The sequence below is a fragment of the Oryx dammah genome, unplaced genomic scaffold, assembly GCF_014754425.2.
Source record: "Oryx dammah isolate SB20612 unplaced genomic scaffold, SCBI_Odam_1.1 HiC_scaffold_8, whole genome shotgun sequence".
NCBI classification, from domain to species: Eukaryota; Metazoa; Chordata; class Mammalia; order Artiodactyla; family Bovidae; genus Oryx; species Oryx dammah.
In genome coordinates, this window is record NW_024070192.1 from 22,867,711 (window position 1) to 22,886,013 (window position 18,303).

At 55.7% G+C, this 18,303-nt stretch overlaps 1 protein-coding gene and 2 non-coding genes across 3 annotated transcripts in view; 1 reads left to right on the forward strand and 2 right to left on the reverse strand.

The window, feature by feature from the left end:
* LASP1 (LIM and SH3 protein 1) overlaps positions 1-15,931 on the reverse strand; it is a 39,870-nt gene extending 23,939 nt beyond the window's left edge. The window contains exons 1-2 of the mRNA XM_040245510.1: positions 15,528-15,931; positions 8,556-8,650 (exon numbers count right to left, since the gene is read on the reverse strand). Coding sequence (XP_040101444.1) covers positions 8,556-8,650; positions 15,528-15,596 — 164 coding nt within the window. The 5' untranslated portion in view covers positions 15,597-15,931. The remainder of the gene's footprint in view (positions 1-8,555; positions 8,651-15,527) is intronic.
* Positions 15,932-16,468: 537 nt separating this feature from the next.
* On the forward strand, positions 16,469-16,540 carry TRNAC-GCA. The gene has a single exon. It is a non-coding gene; the product is annotated as a tRNA-Cys (tRNA).
* A 1,691-nt stretch (positions 16,541-18,231) lies between these two features.
* Positions 18,232-18,303, reverse strand: TRNAC-GCA. The gene has a single exon. It is a non-coding gene; the product is annotated as a tRNA-Cys (tRNA).

Genomic DNA, 18,303 nt, shown 5'->3' on the forward strand with positions numbered 1-18,303 from the left:
CCCTTTGACAGATGGGAGACAGCAGCTTGGAAAGGATAAACGCTGTGGCCAAGGCACAGGGCTAGTAAGTGGAAGCATCCAGATTTGTTCCCAAACCATGTCTCAGGACCCAGCACCCTGAACCCAACGCTCCGATCTCCAGACACAGGCCAGACCAGGGTCCTATCCCCCAGGAGCAGGCCTGGCCTGGAGGTGGCAGTAGCCAGGGCAGCCCTCAGAGCCAAGCCTGCTGGGACCTCCAGGGCCATCCAGTCCAACCCCCTCATGTCCTCAAGAAGGTCGTGTGCTGGCACCGGGCACTTAGCTGATTTCATGATGATTTATCATATCAGTTGACTGTCTTTTCTCCACTAGTTCTCTGAGGTGAGAGGGTTCTCAGTATTTCTTCTTCACTGACTTATCCCAAACTCCCCAAACAGAATCTGGTGTTCAGTAAATATTGAATAAATGAATGTCCTACACTAGCTGTTGAAGCTGGGCCAGGATTAGAACTCAGGTCTCCTCCATCTCTACCCCACCGGGTCTCCTAGAAAACTAGCTAGAGAGGCAGCCCTGAGTCACTGTGGTCTGTGTGCAGGTGTTGGTATGCAAAAGGGCTGGGGGTCCAAAGAGGCCCCAGTGATTTCAGGGACTGGTGGGTGGCTTCTCCGAGCAGGAGCCAAGGGCAGGCCATTCTCAGCCCTGGCTGACCACACCTCACCTCAACTGTGACCACTGGCTGGTGCCCGACTCACAGGGTGAGCCCAGGTAAGAGGTGGCTCGCCCACTTCCAGCCATCCAGGTTGGCTGACGTGCTGTGAACTGGTCACCAGCAGCCCTCCTACCGCTGTGTGTTTCACCAAGCCTGGCATGTTCTCCAGCCGCCCGCCCCAATCCTGAGCCAAAGCTATCAGTAATCACACAGCTTCCCCGTGTCAAGGGCAGGATTCAGGTGCTAGAGAACTCAACTAAATGGGAGAGGAGCAGTGGCTAGAAGGAGCCCAGCCCTGCCACTGCCTTGCAGGGTGACTCTGGCACCTTTCTCCCTGTGCGCTAGCTTCACCATCTTGGACCTAGAATCACAGCAAGGTGATTTCACCTGTGCCCCATTTTACCAGGCAGATCCAGGTAAAATGCCCCACCTCTTAGCCTCCACTGCCCACCTGAGTCCTACCTCCCCGATCAGCCCAGCCCGTGGCCCCTTGAGCAGAGGGAAGAGCAAGAGAAGAGACTAAAAAAAACAAATACAGGTGCCTGCAGCCGGCAGCAGAAGTCTTCCATGGATGAAGGCAGGGCTAACGCTGTAGACCCAGTCCGGGGTTTGGTCCAGCTCCATGAAGCCAGGGCCACCCACAGTGGAGAAGCTCCGTTCAAAATTCCTTGAGTTCCAGGGGAAAGGAGGATCTGTTCCCGGAGCACAGAAGGAGACCAGCAGGAGGGATCTAAGTTAGATCTCTAGCAGGACTGGCAAGAGATCTGAGGTCGCCTGAGGGAGGCTTTGGAGAGGACCCTCCCACCAAATCAGAGCCATTATGATAGCATCAAGGGCGGGTGGTGTCGTGAGGTGAGTGTCTATAAGTGGAGGCTCATGAGCATAGGAGGGAGGTCAGGTCCAGAAGCAGGGGGCTGGAGAAGACCTTCAGGGTGGCTCTGGCCCAGAACTTGAAGGGTCAGTTCAGAGAAGATAGCGTAATTAGCATTTGATGGGAAAGGGTGTCTGGCAGGCTCAGAAAACACATGCCCAGGAGTCAGTCTGCCCACCTGCAGTTTTCCATTTGCCTGAAGCTACAGGGTTAAAATGGGAGTGCCGGGTCCAGTGGTCCAAGGTCAGCCAGACACACACACCTGACGCGCCCCCACTCTGCAATTCTGTGGCTCCCGCACGCTCTGTTATTTCTCACACACGGTGAATATATAGACAGGCCTCTGCAACGCTCATCTCCTAGACACCAAAGCCAGCAGGTCCACATTCACACATCTACAATCCACCAGAAGGGTCTCAGGAGACCCCCCATCATGTAGCGGGTGCCTGCATGGATGGGGCTGGCAGGTATTTCATTCTCTCTTGGGAGCCATAATGACACCAAGATCTCAGTGCCCCCACTGGGGGCCAGAACACTAATCCCATCAGAAGGGAAGGGGGGACCAGCCTGGATGTCGTCAACTCAGCTCAGTCTGGAAGGAGGAGGGGGACTTTAAACATCAGATTAAGATAGATTAAAGGGGGGCTCTGGAGCCACCGATCTCTTACCCTTGCCTCCTAAACCCCAACCCGAGGTCAGAAAAAGGCAGGCAGACATAAGCATGGGCTATATTCCTCTTGCTGGGTCAACCCTGTCCCCTCCCCACAGCCCCCAACCCTGGCGAGACAACTCTGCCTTTCCCATCCCCTGCTCACTGCGCTTCGGGTTCCCATGGCAACCTCATCCTCAGCTCTAGGCAGCAGAGCGGTTGAGAGCAGGCAGACAGAGCGAGTCTGTGGGGGTGGGGGAAGAGACACAGACAGCCAGGGTATCCTCAACTGCAGAGGAACCCGTGAGGGCAAAACCAGGAGGCTGTATCTGCAGGATACTTGTAGACAGTTCAGATGAGGAAGATGTGAGCCTCGGGTTTGTTTTCAGGGCAGGACACAAGAAGGCCAGGGCTGTGCCCCTCCCCCACCAGCACGACTATCTTCCAAGAGGGCTACAACCGATGTGACCTCCTCCCAGAAACAATTAATTGCTGGGGATTCTACCTTTTCCTTCCCTCTCCATCTTGAGATTGAAGCTCCCCCTTCCTCCCTCATTTACCCTCAGATCCCAGTCAAGATGAATGGATATATGTGTATCCCAGTGTAGGCGCTAGGGCAGACGAGAGGTCCCCCACCCCAGCTTAATGACCCCACTGGTACCGCAGCCCCAACAACAGACTGGGCCCACAGTGAGGGAACGAGGGGCCAGGGTGGGGAGAACCGGGCCTCCCAACCCTGGCCTGGAGCTGAGTCCAGAGCACAGCTGTTCTTTGTCCCTTCTGTGGGCCAGCCTGCACCCGGCCCCTTGTTAATCATTCCCAGTGGCAGGCCCTCTGCTGATGCCCCTCCCCACCCTCAATGGCAGTATCAGCTGCTCTGGGAAAGAGAGGCATGGAGGGAGCCCACTAGGACAGGAAGCCTGGGCGTGGAGGGTGCAGGGAAAGGGATCTAGCATTCATGAAGGCAAGAACAGAGTTGAGCAAGATAACCAGGCGCCTGGCAGCAGCCCCGGCCTCTGGGAGAAGTTAGAGTCACGTAACTGGGGGCAGGAGGAGAAGGAGGCGACAGAGGATGAGATGGCTGGATGGCATCACCAACTTGATGGACATGAGTTTGCGTGAACTCCGGGAGTTGGTGATGGGCAGGGAGGCCTGGTGTGTTTCAATTCATGGGGTCCCAGAGAATCTGACACAACTGAGCAACTGAACTGAAAGTTACTTCAAGATACATTGTATCCTGTGCACATTCTCTCCTGAAACTTGCCACAAGGCTTTGGGCTAGAAAAGGCACGCATTATCACTGTGCCCATTTGACAGATAAAGAAACTGAGACTCAGTGTCAAGGACAGAGACCTGGCCCAATGCACTCTCCCCCATTCCACACATGTCCGGGCAGCTAAGGGCAGACTGACTTCCCTCCTCCAGGTGAACACCAGCCTACTCCTAGTTCTGGGGAAAGAAATGCTTGGTTGGGTGGGTGGAGAACTTCCTCTTTTAAAGCCAACCAGTTTCCAAGCGTGGCTATTCTAAGAGAACCGTCTGGGGTCTCTCAGCCACCCCCAGCCTGAAGCCACCTACTCCTGACATTTCTAAAGCGGGTCCAGACAGTGACTTGGGTGGGTACGGGGTGCAGGAGAAGTGGGGGCTCCTCCCAGAGGACCTCTAAGTCACCTTCCTTCTTGAAGGGACTACAGAGCTCCTGCAATGGGCTTACTGGTGACAGGGATCACTTGGAGGGCAAAGCCCTGTCCCTAGTCCCACTATCAGCTGTGTTCCAGATACAGAACAAGAATAGACCAGTATCCTGGAAGCCTAGTACCGGCTTTCGACATGCAGCCTTGCCCCTTTCAGCCTTGGATCTCTTCAAAAACCACAGCTTTTTGTTCAAGGAGGAACAAAAATACAGCAACAAAAAAAAGCAACAAGGAGCCTTTGGTTTCACCAAAAGGGGAAAAAAAACAACCCACAGCCCTGACATCCTGCCTCTGGAAGGAGCTACTGATCCCCCTGCTGGGAACACTGCCCATGGGCGGTCAGGGAGGACTCCCCTCTAACACTGTTTTTCACCAGTCCCCCAGGGCTAAGGGGCCAAAATGGTGGGGATAGGAAGCAACAAGGAGGCATGTGTCTGACCAGAGGAAAAAAATGAGCAGCCAAAAAGATCAAGGCTAGACAAGAAGAAGAACTGTCCAGCCCTCAGGGTCACAGATAAAACGAGAAATCAAAATCACTGATGACACACAAAGAGAAATGATCACGTCAAGTCAGGAAAGGCATGGAAACACTGGGTTTCAGCTTCCTCATCTATTAAATGGGCTGTTAGGAAGCAAAGATCCCCGAGGTTTCCTGAGGCCCTGACATCTGAGTGTAAGGAGCTGGAAGGTGAGAGTGAGGCGGGGGCTGCCTAGAGGTTACCATGTGTGCCCCTTTGAACTCCCCCCACCACCCCACAAACATAGCACACACACCCCTTCCTACTCCCTTCTCCTGATCTCATTTTTTCCAGTTAGAGGCAGAGAACTCTGGGGAGGCGGGAAAGCCCCAGGCCCCAGTCCTGGATGTGCCTGCCACTGCCCCATCCCCAGCTAACTAGACCCCAGAGATGACTTCAACCCCGCCCCCCAGCACAGGTCCTACCTCATGCCCCGAGGCCTGGGGAAAGGAGCAGGACCGCAGTCTCTTGTTGCCTAGAACCAGAGACACCTCCACCCTCCTCAGCCCACAGCTCAAGGCAACTGAAGGACAGTCCCAGAAAGATACAAGGGAGCATTCCCCCATTCTTCCCCAGCCCCTGTCCACCCCCACCTCCACTTAACACCCCAGAAGCTGGTCCCCCAGGCCTGCAACTGCCTCAGGCTGGCAGCCTCCATTGATTCAAAGGCTCCAAGGAGGAAGAACAGGAACATTCCTCCCCACCCCTGCCCAGCCCCACCCCACCCAGCCCCACCCCGACCTCCAGGCTCCTCAATTATTTGCCTGGAGACAAAGGACCAGGTTTGTAATTGTGACCAGATCTGCCCCACTTTCAGAAAAAGTAGTTTACAAAACAAATCATGCAGGGCATAAATTGAGAGCATATATATTCCTCTAACCAATGGAACAGGCTCACCCCACCTACCTAGATGCTTCAAGAAAGAATTATACAAACGCAGGCATGCTTCCCTCTACCTTGCCATAGCAGTGCTGGTTGCCAATGGCCTGGGAAGTGTGAACACAAACGCGGCCTATTCAGTCCGATTCCCTGGCGCTTAACCCTGGCCCCACAGCCTGCGGCGTGTGTCTGGATATCCAGAGGCACGTGTGTGAATGCACAGCCTTGGGGGTCCACTACCACCCAGAAGGCCGGCTGTGGGCTCTGGCCTGTGTTCTCTCCCCAGCCTCACCCCAGACGAGTCTGGTGCAAAGAGAAAATACAAGAGGCCTTTCTGCTGCTTTCAGTCAATTTACAAAACTTAAATCTCAGTCTTCAGAACTCACCAGGGAGAAACAGACAGCGTTCTTTCTCTTGCCCACCCTCCTGCAAGATCCTGGCTCAAGGACTAACCAGAGAACGCAGAGGCCCCCTTGCACACCAACTCACATATACCCTCCCTGGGTGGGCTCAACTCCCTGGCAAAGGGCCCAGGCCAGGAGCGATCACTTGCCCCTCTGGGTCTTGAGCAGGAAGTGCTGAAAAGCCAGGCCTGAGCATCACACAGCAAGGCCAGGCTGGGAATTGGGGCATAGCTATAGCCTAGAAACCCCGAGACTGGGGAACCTGAATGTCACTAGTGGATGGGGTCAGAGGCAGGAAGAAAACAGGAAGGGATGAGAGTGAACACTCAGCACACTGCCTGGCACAGCACAGTTGTTCAATAAAACTGGTCTAGGCTCCAGCATCCTTGGGTGGGAATTTTGAACCACGGGATAACCGAGGCCCAGACAAGTCCAGAGTGCGCCCCAAACAAGCTGGACCTACATCTGAGATATCCCAGAATCCCACGTCTGGCTCACTGACACAGACCAGCCGCTCAGCAGACTGGCTTAGGGAATGTGGCTGCCTCGGGCAAGGTGCTGCCACAGCTTGCATGAAACACAGCTGGGTCACAAATTCCCCAAGTCTTTGGCCCCTCATCCATTTCACAGGTAACATCCTTCCCAGGATGCTGGGTTACCCCTTCCTAGGTAACATCCCAGCTGGGGCAAAGGTCAGGGAAGAATAAGAGCTGTAAAGGCTAGGGGAACAGAGAGGGGTCAACCTGCTGCTCTGGCTGGAGGCCAGGAGAGGCAGGGGAATCTCACCTTGGGCAGGTGGGAAGCAGCATCTGGGAGGGATGTGTCATCTTCCACCTTCCCTGGAGCCACCCCCAAGCCCTACAGGAGGTCCCCACCCCTACTGGCTGTAGCCTCTTAGAAGAGAGTAAAAAAAGTAAGCTGGGACTTTTGGGCACTAGGCTGAGAACACACAGAGAAAACAAGGACAAGCCTCTGATTTCTTTCTCCAACTCCCAGAGCTCGCTGAATTCAAGGCTACCAGAGTCTTAGGAAGAGACAGGAAGATGCCTCAGTCCCTGCTGCCCACTGAGTTTTGGGCTCCTCCAGACTCCTGTCTTGAGGGGCAGAGGCTCAGAAGCTGCCCCCAAAGGAGTCTCGTGCCCAGAAACTAGCCTGAAGTGGGTCAGCAATCAAGGGGTTAACTGCCCCAGCCTCTGGCTTTGCTGCACCCCACCCCACTCCCCAACTGAGGGAGGAAGTGGCAGAGAATCAGGGTTTGTGAGAGCCTTTAAGAATTTGAAGAATGTCCCATTTCCCTTGGGGGGAGGATGGGAGGGGTCGGCAGGGGAAAGAGGACCAGTAGAGCTAATAGAGAAGGGGCAGCTGAAGGAGGAGCCAGGACCTAGCTGTGACCCTCTCTCTGCCCCAGGCAGTCTCCCCAGCGTCCCAGTCCCTCCCAGAAGGGAGGAGGTTCATGGTGCTTCTTGGGCTTGAGATTTTATCGGTTTTCCCAGCACCTGGCACAGGTTGGCATCTAGCAGCCGGCAGGCAGTAAGTGCCTGATGCAGGCTCCAGCCAAGGAGATGAGGCTGTAGTGTGAGCAGGGAGGGGAAGACAGGAAGGGGGAGTTGTCGTTCAGTTGCTAAGTCATGTCCGCTTCCTTGTCCTTCACTAACTCCCGGAATGGGGAGACAGCCATTCAAAGGGCTTTAAGATCCCAACTCCTTTTAGATAAATCCCAAAGTTCCCCTCCTGTGTGAACTTCAGCTGTAGAAAGGCTGAAGAATTTAATTCCAGGCTGAGAACATAGCCAAATACATAAATATAGAAATAGTTCCTTTATAAAGGGACTCAAGTCAGAGCCTAAATTTTTTTGAATGCTGACCTTGCCGCCTACTTAAGTGACTTGACCTTCCAAAGCCCCCCACAGAGCAGCGAGGTCGTGAAGTCCTACAGGAGCCCAGACCTGCTCGTGATCAACCCAAAGGCGCTGCATTCTCTGAAACTGCATAGGATGGGACAGAGTGTCTCCCTGGGATGGGAGACCCCACCTCAACCCACTGCCCCACAGCAGGCCAGAGCAAACTCCACTGGAGAAGACATGAAGTTCTCTGCCTCCCTCAGCAGGCAGGGAAGAGCTCTGCCTAGGGTCAGGCCATGCCCTTCATGCTGCTCCCCAGTCTCAAGAAATGACAGTCGGCGGGGGGGCCCTCTGGGGCCCAGGGCCCAGATTCTCTGGTAGGGACAGGGCAGGGGAGAGGTGACAAGTTAGCTGCCATCATGGAGAGAAATGTGGAAGGCGACATGGAGAACACAACCGCCAGAAACAGGACTTTTTCTCAAAAGACCACGTGGATCCCTCTCGCAGCAGGGTGCGGTGGAGAGAATAAGCTTGCCATATGGGGACTGAACCAGCCTCTCGCTAGTCATTCATCTTGGGAAAGCCCCTTCCCTTCCTCAAACCTCAGTTTCCTGCTCTGTAAACTGGGCATATTAACAGTCCTGACTATCATCCCCCCATGGTGAAGAGGACTCAACACGGTTAAAACGTATGGAGCAGAGTGTAGAAGTGCCGGGCCCTGCCACCTTGTGGGTATTAGAACAGAAGGAAGCTCTGAAAGCGAAAGTGGAGTCGCTCAGTCATGTCCGACTCTCTGCGACCCCACGGACTGTAGCCTGCCAGGCTCCTCCGTCCATGGGATTTTCCAGGCAAGTCTACTGGAGTGGGTTGCCATTTCCTTCTCCAGGGGATCTTCCCGACCCAGGGATAGAACCCAAGTCTCCTGCATTGCAGACAGGTGCTTTACCATCTGAGCCACCAGGGAAGCCCTCAGTGCCCGCCCAACAGCCCCTGCCCGGGGCGGACTCACGCATTGCAGTAGGGCTTCTTCTCATAGCCCTTGTAGTTCTTCATGTTGAGGGTCATCTTGCAGGTCTCGCAGTGGAAGCATGCTTTATGCCAGAACTGGGGGCAGAGGCAGAGGGAGGACACTGTCAGATAAGCAGGACTTAGGAAGGGGGCTCAGGCCCCAGGAAGGAGCGCTCCACCCCTGGGACCAGAACAGACACCCCCCCCTGCAGAAGTGAGCCAAGGACATCTCAGGTCACGGGTTCCAACAGCTGATGACACCTTCCCCTGTCCCACTGGTGCTGTCAGCAGAAGTGCAGACCCCAGAGTGAGTGGGGAAACCCCCCGCCCCCGTGCACCCCCGAAGATTGGCTCCACATCCCCCAGACCACTCCCCCACCTCCCCCAGACCACTCCCACAGCCTGCCTGCCTGAGCAGGAGAAGCCTCATTGCTTATGCAAAGCTGCACCAGGCGTTGCTAAGAAGCCACTGCTGCTGAAGATTGAGGGGCAGCGCCTCAGCCTAGACAAGGCCTAGGGGGACAGGAGGGCCCAGCCCCCATGTACCCAGGCGTTCCCACACCACGGCAGACACCCTGGGGCCTGGGCAAGGCCCAGCCCCAATGTCTCCTCTTCCTGAGGGACCCCTGCCCAGAGTGTGGGTGAGTGCCCCAGGCTCTAGCCAGCACACCCACACCACTTCCCTCCCTCCCCTCAACTGTCTCCCACCCCCCAGCTGGTCTCCCTCGGAGGCAATAGACCTTTGCGTGGAGGTGGGTCCCCCACCTGCACAGTGGGCATCACAGCCCCACCCTGGCTAGCTGGGTGACCTCGGTCAGGACCCACACCTCTAAGCCACTTCTGTGTCTGCAGAATGGAAACCTTAATACCCATCTCTCTTGGGACTGTTGAGGTTTAAATGAAAAATCACCTATAAAACCCTCAGCACAGCACCTGGCACCTCTAAGTACTCAAATATCAGGTGCTGGGTGCAGCAGGGGTGACCCTCAGCTGAGGCGGCTGGGCAGGTGGTGTGTGAGTGCTGGGGTGCAGGTGGGGCTCTACGGGGGCCAACCACAGCTAGAAGACCTGTGAGTGAGACTGAGTGATCAGGAACACCCCAGCAGAGGCCAGGGACCCAGAACAGAGCGAGGATCAATCCAGGGCCGCCAAGGGAGGGGAACAGAGTCAAAGACCACGAGGGCAGGGGAACTGACGTAACAGAGGTGACCCCATCCCGAGACACACTCAAGTTCGAGAAAACCCAGGCAGAGGAGAGACTCGCCCCTGGCACCTGGCAGCCCGGGACGAGGCCCCGGGGTTAGCAGCTACCAGGAGCCCAGCTTCCAGGGCCCCAGAATCCGGGCTGCCGGGGTGACCCAGCTGGCCTTTCCCTGCCCCCTTTCCCAGCAGCCAAAGGACATCCTCCTGATTCCTCAGAGAAAGAGGCCAGAAGCCAGGGAAGGGCACAGGGAGACTTTCGAGGTACCCAGCAAATGCCTGGTTTTTGGCCACCTATCAAGAAATTCCCCTGAGGCAGTGCTTTTCAGACGTATTTCCCAGCCAAGAGGTGCTTCTGGGCCACTTGGGAGAAAGGGACCAAAGAAAAGGTTAAGAGGTTGGGATACGACCTCCCTCACCCTGGCCGTGTTAACCAGAGCCCACAGGGTAATTGTGTGGGGGGGTGGAGGGGGAGGGGTAATCACCTTCTAATAGGGTACTTTTCCTATCAAGGCGACCCAAAGCCCTCTTTAGGAGTGGAATAGTGACCAAAGGGACAGGAGAACCGCTCTTTGGGAAGAAGGCCAGGGGAAGTCTGGAAGCAAAGAGGAGGCCGGTGAAGCTGGGCTCCCAAGCTAACCTGGCCGAATCCCACAGCCCTGCCCGACGCCTCTCAGTGCGAAACCCCAGTGCAGACAGCCCACTGGAAACCTAGAACAGCGTGGTCCCTGCCCCCCACCAGCCCCGAAGTGAAAGCCCCTCTCCCTCCCGCAAGGCCTGGGAGGCGCTGGCAGAACGCCCCAGCCCTGCCACCACCCAGTCTGCTGGCCTCTGCCTGCTTAGCCGCACATGCCCCTGCCTGGGCCCCCGCCTCCCCCCACCCCCGCAGGGGCCTGCCAGGAAAAACATTCTCTGGAATCCAGACCATGACCCACTTTCACACACACATAGGCAGGAATCCGCACTGTCCTGGGCCTGGGGACCTCCAGAGGTGCCCCCTGATTGACCCGGGGGAGACAAAGGGAGAGACACAGACACGTCCACCCTAGTTCACAGCCAGGTACCCACCCTGGAGCCAACCCCCTTGGGGCTGAGTATACTGACCAGGCTAGGGTACAAGGCCAGCAACCAATTCAGGGGTTCTACAAAATAGCCCCTGCAGCCAGCTACCACTGGAAGGAAGGGGAGCCCCATACAAGGGAACAGCGCCCATTTCTATCTCTAGCTCTTCCCCACCTCACCTCCACACACCCCCTGCTCTCAGCTAGACACGTTAGAGGCTAGGGAGTGGTCATCTGTTCTCTTACAGGGCGTCCAGGAACAGAATAATGAAAAGGAGGGGACTGAATGCCTTCAGGGTAACTACAGAACTCTGTCTATGCATCTGTAAAGAGTGGAACTAAAACCCCAGTCCCATGGAGGGGCGTTCCATGCTGGGAGGAGGTGACACAGCCTCACTTCCTGCCCCTCTCTGGAGGAAGGCACCAAGAAAGGTTCAAGAAAATCAGCAGCTTCCACCACTGTGTCCTTTTGGAGACAGGAGAGTGAGGGGAATGGGGGGCAGAAAATGGCAAGTCATTCAATAGCACCTGTGGGCCAGGCAGAACCAAGGAAACCCCAAATGAAAAGACACCCATCCCTGTCTCAGTCAGGTCTGGTAATGGACACAGTCAGGGAAACATGTCAGTAACACCCCACAGTGACCCTCTGTCTGCCTCTTTTCCCTGCCCCAGGAGCCCTGCTGCAGAGCAGGAGTCCCCTCTTTCTTACAGGTCACAGGTAAGGTTTCAGAGCAGCATTCCTGGGACTCAGGGAGCAGTTACCTCTAAACATGCAACTTGAATCCTCCCCACTGCCCTGGAAGTTCACGGCTTCCCAGTTCACCAAAACCTAGTTCTCTAGTGCCCATTAGGAGCCTCTCAGCCCATGTCCCAGGCTCCAGCATCAGCCTCCACTCTCCCTGGCCTGGAGCTCCAAAGCTGCAACCCACTCCACAGAAAGGCAAACTGAGGCTGCTGGGGGCAGAAGCAAGATGCCCTGCACTTGGGTGAGGTTGGGGTCAGCCCTCTCTCTCCAGAGTCACCGTAGAGGCTGGGGGAGAAGCTGCTCACAGCTCTGGGGGTGGGGGATGTGGTGAACTCCAGGTCGCTGTGCCTGCTGCCTGGGATCTTGCCCACTCCACCCTCTCCACCCGGGCGCCCTATGACTCAGGGCTAGGGAATGAGACCTCTCCCTCCCTTCCTGTCACCCAGGGTTACAGTTAGTTTCTCACTCCTCCAGGGACAACGGTAGCCCCACCCTGGCCTACCCTGGCCTGGTCACCAGCCTAGCTCAGCTGGCCACCTGGGAGGCTGGCTTAAAGGCAGAGACCATGGCTGCACTTCCCCAGATTCCAAGGGAGTATTATTTCTGGTTCAAGAGCTCAGGCCTCGAGCATTCCACAGGCCAAGGTCAGGAAGAGGAGGGCCCACTATAAACATTAGGGAGATAGTGTAAATTAAAGTACTTTTTTGCAAACATAACAGGCAGAAGAGCTGAGCACCAAGAACTTTAGAGCTGAATTCCAGCTCGGGCTGTGGGGAGTGAACCGCATGACCTGTCTGGGCCTCTGCTTACAGGGGTCATAATTTACAGGAACCATCGCATCTGCTCTGTGAGGCTCCCGGGAAGACAGCCTGGCACATTCCAAGGAGTCTATGCAGGGACAGTCATGGGATGACTGTGAGGTGCTCTTAGCTAGGAAACAGGCACCAAGGCTACAGGCCTTTTCCCCTCTTCTGGGTCCCATTTCCTTCTACCTTGCTGCCACCTGGGGGGTGAGGGGAAGAGGGGAGGGTACTTCAGACAACCAGAGGCAGAGAGCCCTCCCAATAGGGGAGTCCAGGGGACTCAGCCCACCAATCCTCTACCCTCCTCAATGCCTCCATCTGTATTCAGGAGCTCGGCAAAAGCAAGCCAGGCCAAGGGGACACAGCGGGTCCCCACGTTAGTGCCTCCCAGTTAGTGCCTCTAGGACCAAACTCCAAGTCTGTCAAAAGGTAGAGGACACTGTGAGACACAGCCTCTCTCCCTCCGCAGAAGCCCTGCAGCAGCCAAGAGGGCCCCGTACCACGTAGGTGCTTAATATTCATTGAATGAATGAGCGAGCGACATCACCCTGTTTCTTCCCCAACTCTAATCCCATAAGTTGGGGAAACAAATCTCGACCTCAAACACCGTGGCCAGCCACACACATTTATTCAGCATGAGGACCTAGGTAATGCAGATGGACGGTAGGGTCGCCATCAGAGGTGATGGGCTTTTACTCACCTAAGCCTTTGGGAGATAAGGCTCAAGGAGGAGGAAAGGCTAACACCAAGAATGTAGTTTGTGCTCTGGGTCATGTCGGGTCCTAGGGAAATTGCAGTGAAACAGGTGAGTCTAATTTGACTCTCTCTTGTTGTAAATGGGTTGTCTTGGGAAGCTGGTTAGCAATTGTGTCTATGGGACTGAACGTCCCTCCTCAGGCGTCAGGTCCCCATTCCAAGAGCTTGCCCTGACTGCCTGGAGGGCGGTGGGAGGAACTAGTCTAATACCTGGATATTCCAGGCCTCCTGCTCAGTGCAGGGGTGACATCTCCCCAGGGAAACCTCCTGTAGGGAGAGCTCTAAGAAGAGAGAGGAACCGCCAACTCTCACTTCCCAGGGTGCCCACCACCTGAATGTCCTCTTCCAGAGAGGGGAAGAAAACAGATGGGGAGGGCGCCTTAAAGGGGCTGTACTCTCCCCTCAGACACCAAAGGTCTTTACAGGGAAAGCCAGGTATGGGCCTGGACAGAGTACCCCAGAAAAGAAGAGGGTGCACAGCCTATACCACATCCCCTTCCGGGCGCTCACTTCCCCACCTTCAAGGAAATGACATCATCATACCCATCTGATAGACTGTGAACACTGAGGCCTAGAGCCATTCACAGAGCTGGTGCTGAGCAGACGTGGAACTAGGAGCATGTGTTCCAACACCCAGGCAGGTGTCCTTCCAGCAGACACTGCTTCTGCCTTATGTGGGTGGAAAGTGGCCATTGCCTCTGCCCAGTTCATGACTGTGCAGAAGGGGAGCACAAGGAACTCTAGACGCAGAGGCCCAAATCCCTCCCACCAGGGAAGAGCAGAAACACCAATGTGCAAGGCCAGAGAGCTCTCAGCCCCTGCCCCCAGGCTCAAGTCCTGCCCTCCCGCATGGTCTTTGGGAAGGTCAGCACCCACATTCACTGCACCATAACATGGCCTTTCTCTCCTCCTGCCCAGCCAGGGCCAGGAGAGAAGACTGAAACAGCAGCGGCCCCGCATGACCCCTTCCTCCAAGAGCAGTATCAAAATGATCTCAGAACCATGGAACCCCACCCCCTCATCCTGACTCAGAGGCCAAAGGTTACTGAGGAAGCTCCAACCCTAAGGAGGGTAAAGACAAAAGAATCCAAGGAAAGACCCTTTCCCCCCTCACAAAAAATATCTGACTCCTGGTGGGCCCTGCACCCTCTTCCATCCCATGCCCCCCAACCCCTGGCCAGTTCAGATGGGAAAGAGGGAATCTGTGGACAGGGGGCCAGCTTTAGGAGGTGAATGAAAGGCATGATGAAGAAGGGGACAAAATCCTAGAGGCCTCTCCTCCAGACCGAGGAGGGAATGAGAGGGAAGGTGGACTGCCTTAGGATCTTAGTGAGATTAAAAGAGGTCCGGATCCTACCCCAAACTGCAGGAAATACCCAGTTCCACTCTACGCCCCCCTTCAAAAAGTATAATGGCAACCAGATGAACGAGTCCAGCATGATGGAGGCGGGTGGGGGGGAGGAGGAAGACGACTAAGGGCCCCCAGGGGACAGTGAATTTCCAGAAGGCCACCTTCCCTTTCCCCCAACACCTCCCCCCTTTTCTTGGCTCCCCCTGAACTCAGCCAACCCCACCCTTCATTGGGGAAACCTGCTCTGAAAAGTTAGCTCTTTGTTCTACAGGGTGGACTCAGCCTCTGAACACAATTTCAGGAGATCTCAGTGAAGCAACCCCCACCCACCCTACTCCAGCAAGCGACCCCGCCCGGGTCCGGCTGGGCGGACCAACGCTGGGAGTTGGCTTCTAATTTGAGGTGGGGGCTGGGAAGCTATGGAGGACTCAGGCTAGCCCATTAACCGCTGAACCACCAAGAGGGCTGCAGGTCGTCCAAAAAACGGGCTCTTGCAATGGGGCTCGGGTCCTTATCCGAAGGCCAGTTCACCAGACGCATTCAACACTTGCCCGCTGACGGCCCCCACCCTCCAGTCTCCAGGCCAGGAAGCCGGGCCAGTAGCCGCCGGAGCTTACCGCTTAGCAGGGGCCCCAACCTCTGCCCCGCCCCCCCGCCGCCCCCTCCCCCAGCGCCCAGCGCTTCCGCCTACTTGGCGCTCGGCGAGGCGGGGAGAGGGAGCGGCCGTCTGCTCTCACTCTCCCGGCCCTAGGGGGCGGGACTGCACCCCTAACCTTCCCTCACTCCCCCTACCCCCACTCCGGGGCCCGGCTTCTCCACCCCCGGGCACCGAGCCCACTCCTCTTCAGTAGTGGCTGCCCGCCACGCGTGGACTCCTTTCCTCGCCCCAGATCTCCTGGTTTCCAGACTGGGGTCCGTCCCTCACACCCCATGACACCACCCACCTTTCCTCCTCCCGGGATTGCGGTAACGGGGCGGCAGAGACTCAGCCCCGCTCTCCTCCTCCGATCTGGAGCTCGGGGATTGCAAAGACCCGTCTCCCAGTCCCGAGTCTCACCTTATCCAGACAGTTCACCTTCTCCGTGGGGTACACGATCTTGCTGCACCGAGCGCAGTTAGGATTCATGGCTCCGGGAAAAGCTGGGGCGAGGACGCCCGAGCTCGCGCGCGTTCTCTTTCCCCGGAGCGAGCTGGCGGGAGACGGCCGCGGCCTCAACTGCACAGGCGACAGCGACGGCTGCTTGAGCTAGGGAACTGGCCTCCGCCCCCGCCCTCCTTCCCCTAATAAACACAGCGGGGAGGAGGGGCTGTACCCGGGCGGGGACGCGCCGCGGGCGCGGGCCGGGGCGCGCGCGGCGAGGCGCGCTCTCCAGGCTACGTGGGACAGCGCGGGGGCGGGTTCCAAGGAGGACTGCGCGCCCGGCGGTACGCGCCTAGGTGAGCTCGCAAGCAGAAAGGGCCCTGGAATGCGCCCGGAGGCCAGGCGCCAACAGGCGACCTTGCCCAGGGCCCTTCCGCCGCTGGAGGCGGGGCGGGGGCGATCCGGTGACACATCTGGGCACCTGGGCTGCAGGGCGGGCGAGCCCCTCGCAACCGCCCAGGGTGGGGTTCGAAGCCACTCGAACACCCAACCAGATTCGTCAGGTTTGGGGACTTCCTTTGTACCCGTCGGTACCTGGCGAGAAATCCTCGGATCAACGGGAACCCCCCTGCCCCGCCCCTAAGATGTTAGCCATGCCCTGCAACATCCTCTCCCACAATTTGTAGGGCGGAACCCGTCCCTCCCTCCAGGACTCAGTCCCTTGCAGACCGGGTTAGTTCTTCCGTCCCCGCGCCTCTGCCGTGCAGCTTTCCCGTAGTTCCCCGAATCCAGCGAGCTTCTGCTTTGCGCTCGATCCCTTTTTCTCTGGCGTTTCTTTCTCCTTAGGTACCCTTACTGTTCACCTTTAGCAGTGTTTTAACACCCAAAAGAGCCGCATCCAAGCCAAGGCGCGGCGTGGGGGTATAGCTCAGTGGTAGAGCATTTGACTGCAGATCAAGAGGTCCCTGGTTCAAATCCGGGTGCCCCCTCGGCAGTTTTTTCCTAATTTTTGTCTAGTATAATTATTTCCTTTTTGATTCATATTTTAACCTCGGGTCCTAGGTTAGAGAAATAGGGAAAAGCTATTTTAAAATTCCTTCCTCATTCTCCAACCTTAACGGAAGGCTTTCGGTTTTACTTCGTACTCAGCAGCAGGAGGGGGTGGGTACAGGCACAAATCACGTACAAAAACTTCAGGTCCCCACGACCCATGCGGGAGGTACCGGGATTTCTGCGGTCACCGGCGGCAGCCTCAGTCGTGTAAGGCGGTTCCAGGCGCTGGTTCAGGAGGCCAGACTCCCCCAGCTTGGTGTTTCATTTTGGGTAGGGGTGGGTCTGGAGAAGAAAACCCACAGACAGATTTTCTCCGACTTCAACTTTCTTTATTACCGGTGACAAGCGCGTGCCCGAAGCACCTTTCCTTATTGCTCATAACAACAGCACAGTGAAAGCAGTTTGAGAATGTGGAAATGGTCAATGCCGACCCAAAATCTCATTTTAATTTACAAAAAATAAAGTTATGTCCTGATATAAACTGATATAAACTAATGTTCTCAAACTTGAGTGTGTGTCAGAATTAAATAGGGAGCTCCTTAAAACACTACCCCCCTCAACTACCAGTTTCTGATACTCTTGGCCTGGAGTGGGACCCCAAGAATCTGCATTCTTAACAAATTCCCAGGGGGTGTTGATGCTGCTGGACCACACTTTGAGAACCACTGAGCAAATAATACAATGCCATTAAGCTTCAATAATCTAAAGATGGGGACAGATAACTGTCCACTGCATGACTGGCCAGTATCACCGTTGGGTCCAAGGAAAAAGATCAGGGAGCAAGAGCGACCCTCTCGACTAGGTTTTGCCCAAAAAAAGGAAAAAGAAAGGATAGTGGGAGAGGCATGCTTCTTGAGTCAAGGGGAATTTGTGGTATTTTAAACTCGGAATGTGATTGTGTCATCCCTCAGGGCCCCAGGGGAATACTACTTGAATATTTTTTTCCCCACGGCTCCCCTTACTGTCTGGAGAAGAAAGTGGCAATCCACTCCAGTATTCTTGCCTGGGAAATCCCATAGGCTGAGGAGCAATGCTTGGGGTGGCAAACAGTGGGACACGACTGAGCATGCAGGACTGTGAGACAAGTCGTGAAGCTGGACGTGGTGATTAAGCAGAGCTGCTGTGCAGGTCAAAGCTCAGAGGTGAGAAATAGCTAATTTTTCACCCCGTTCCTGGACACCAGGCCTCAAACTCCACCTGTAGGTTTATCAGGCCAAAACCCTGCCTTTGAGCTAATATAAAGGAGGTGAAAGCTGTCCACTTTTCATCTTAAATCTGTGCTGTGACTTCGCCACTATTATCAACTAGGCAAAATAATATTGCCCCGCCCAGGTATTCCATTTTTTCCCCTCCAAAGAAACTATGATTAACATTAAACCAGTAAGTCCTGAAGGATCTCAAACTGGAAAAGTCTCACGGTTCTTTCTACCTACGGAGAGTACAGGTGAGTGGGCTTCTTGCCAGTGAGTCAGCGTGCTCACTGGAAAAGTGGTGGAGTCATTCCTGTGTGACTTTTAGGCTGTCTCTGGTTAAGAGTATTTTCTGAGAATCTCCAGAAAGTTTTGGATTCAGAACATACCTCTGACTTTGTGTTAACTTGTGACGGTGAAAAATGGAAAATCAGGGAAGGGGGCACCCGGATTTGAACCGGGGACCTCTTGATCTGCAGTCAAATGCTCTACCACTGAGCTATACCCCC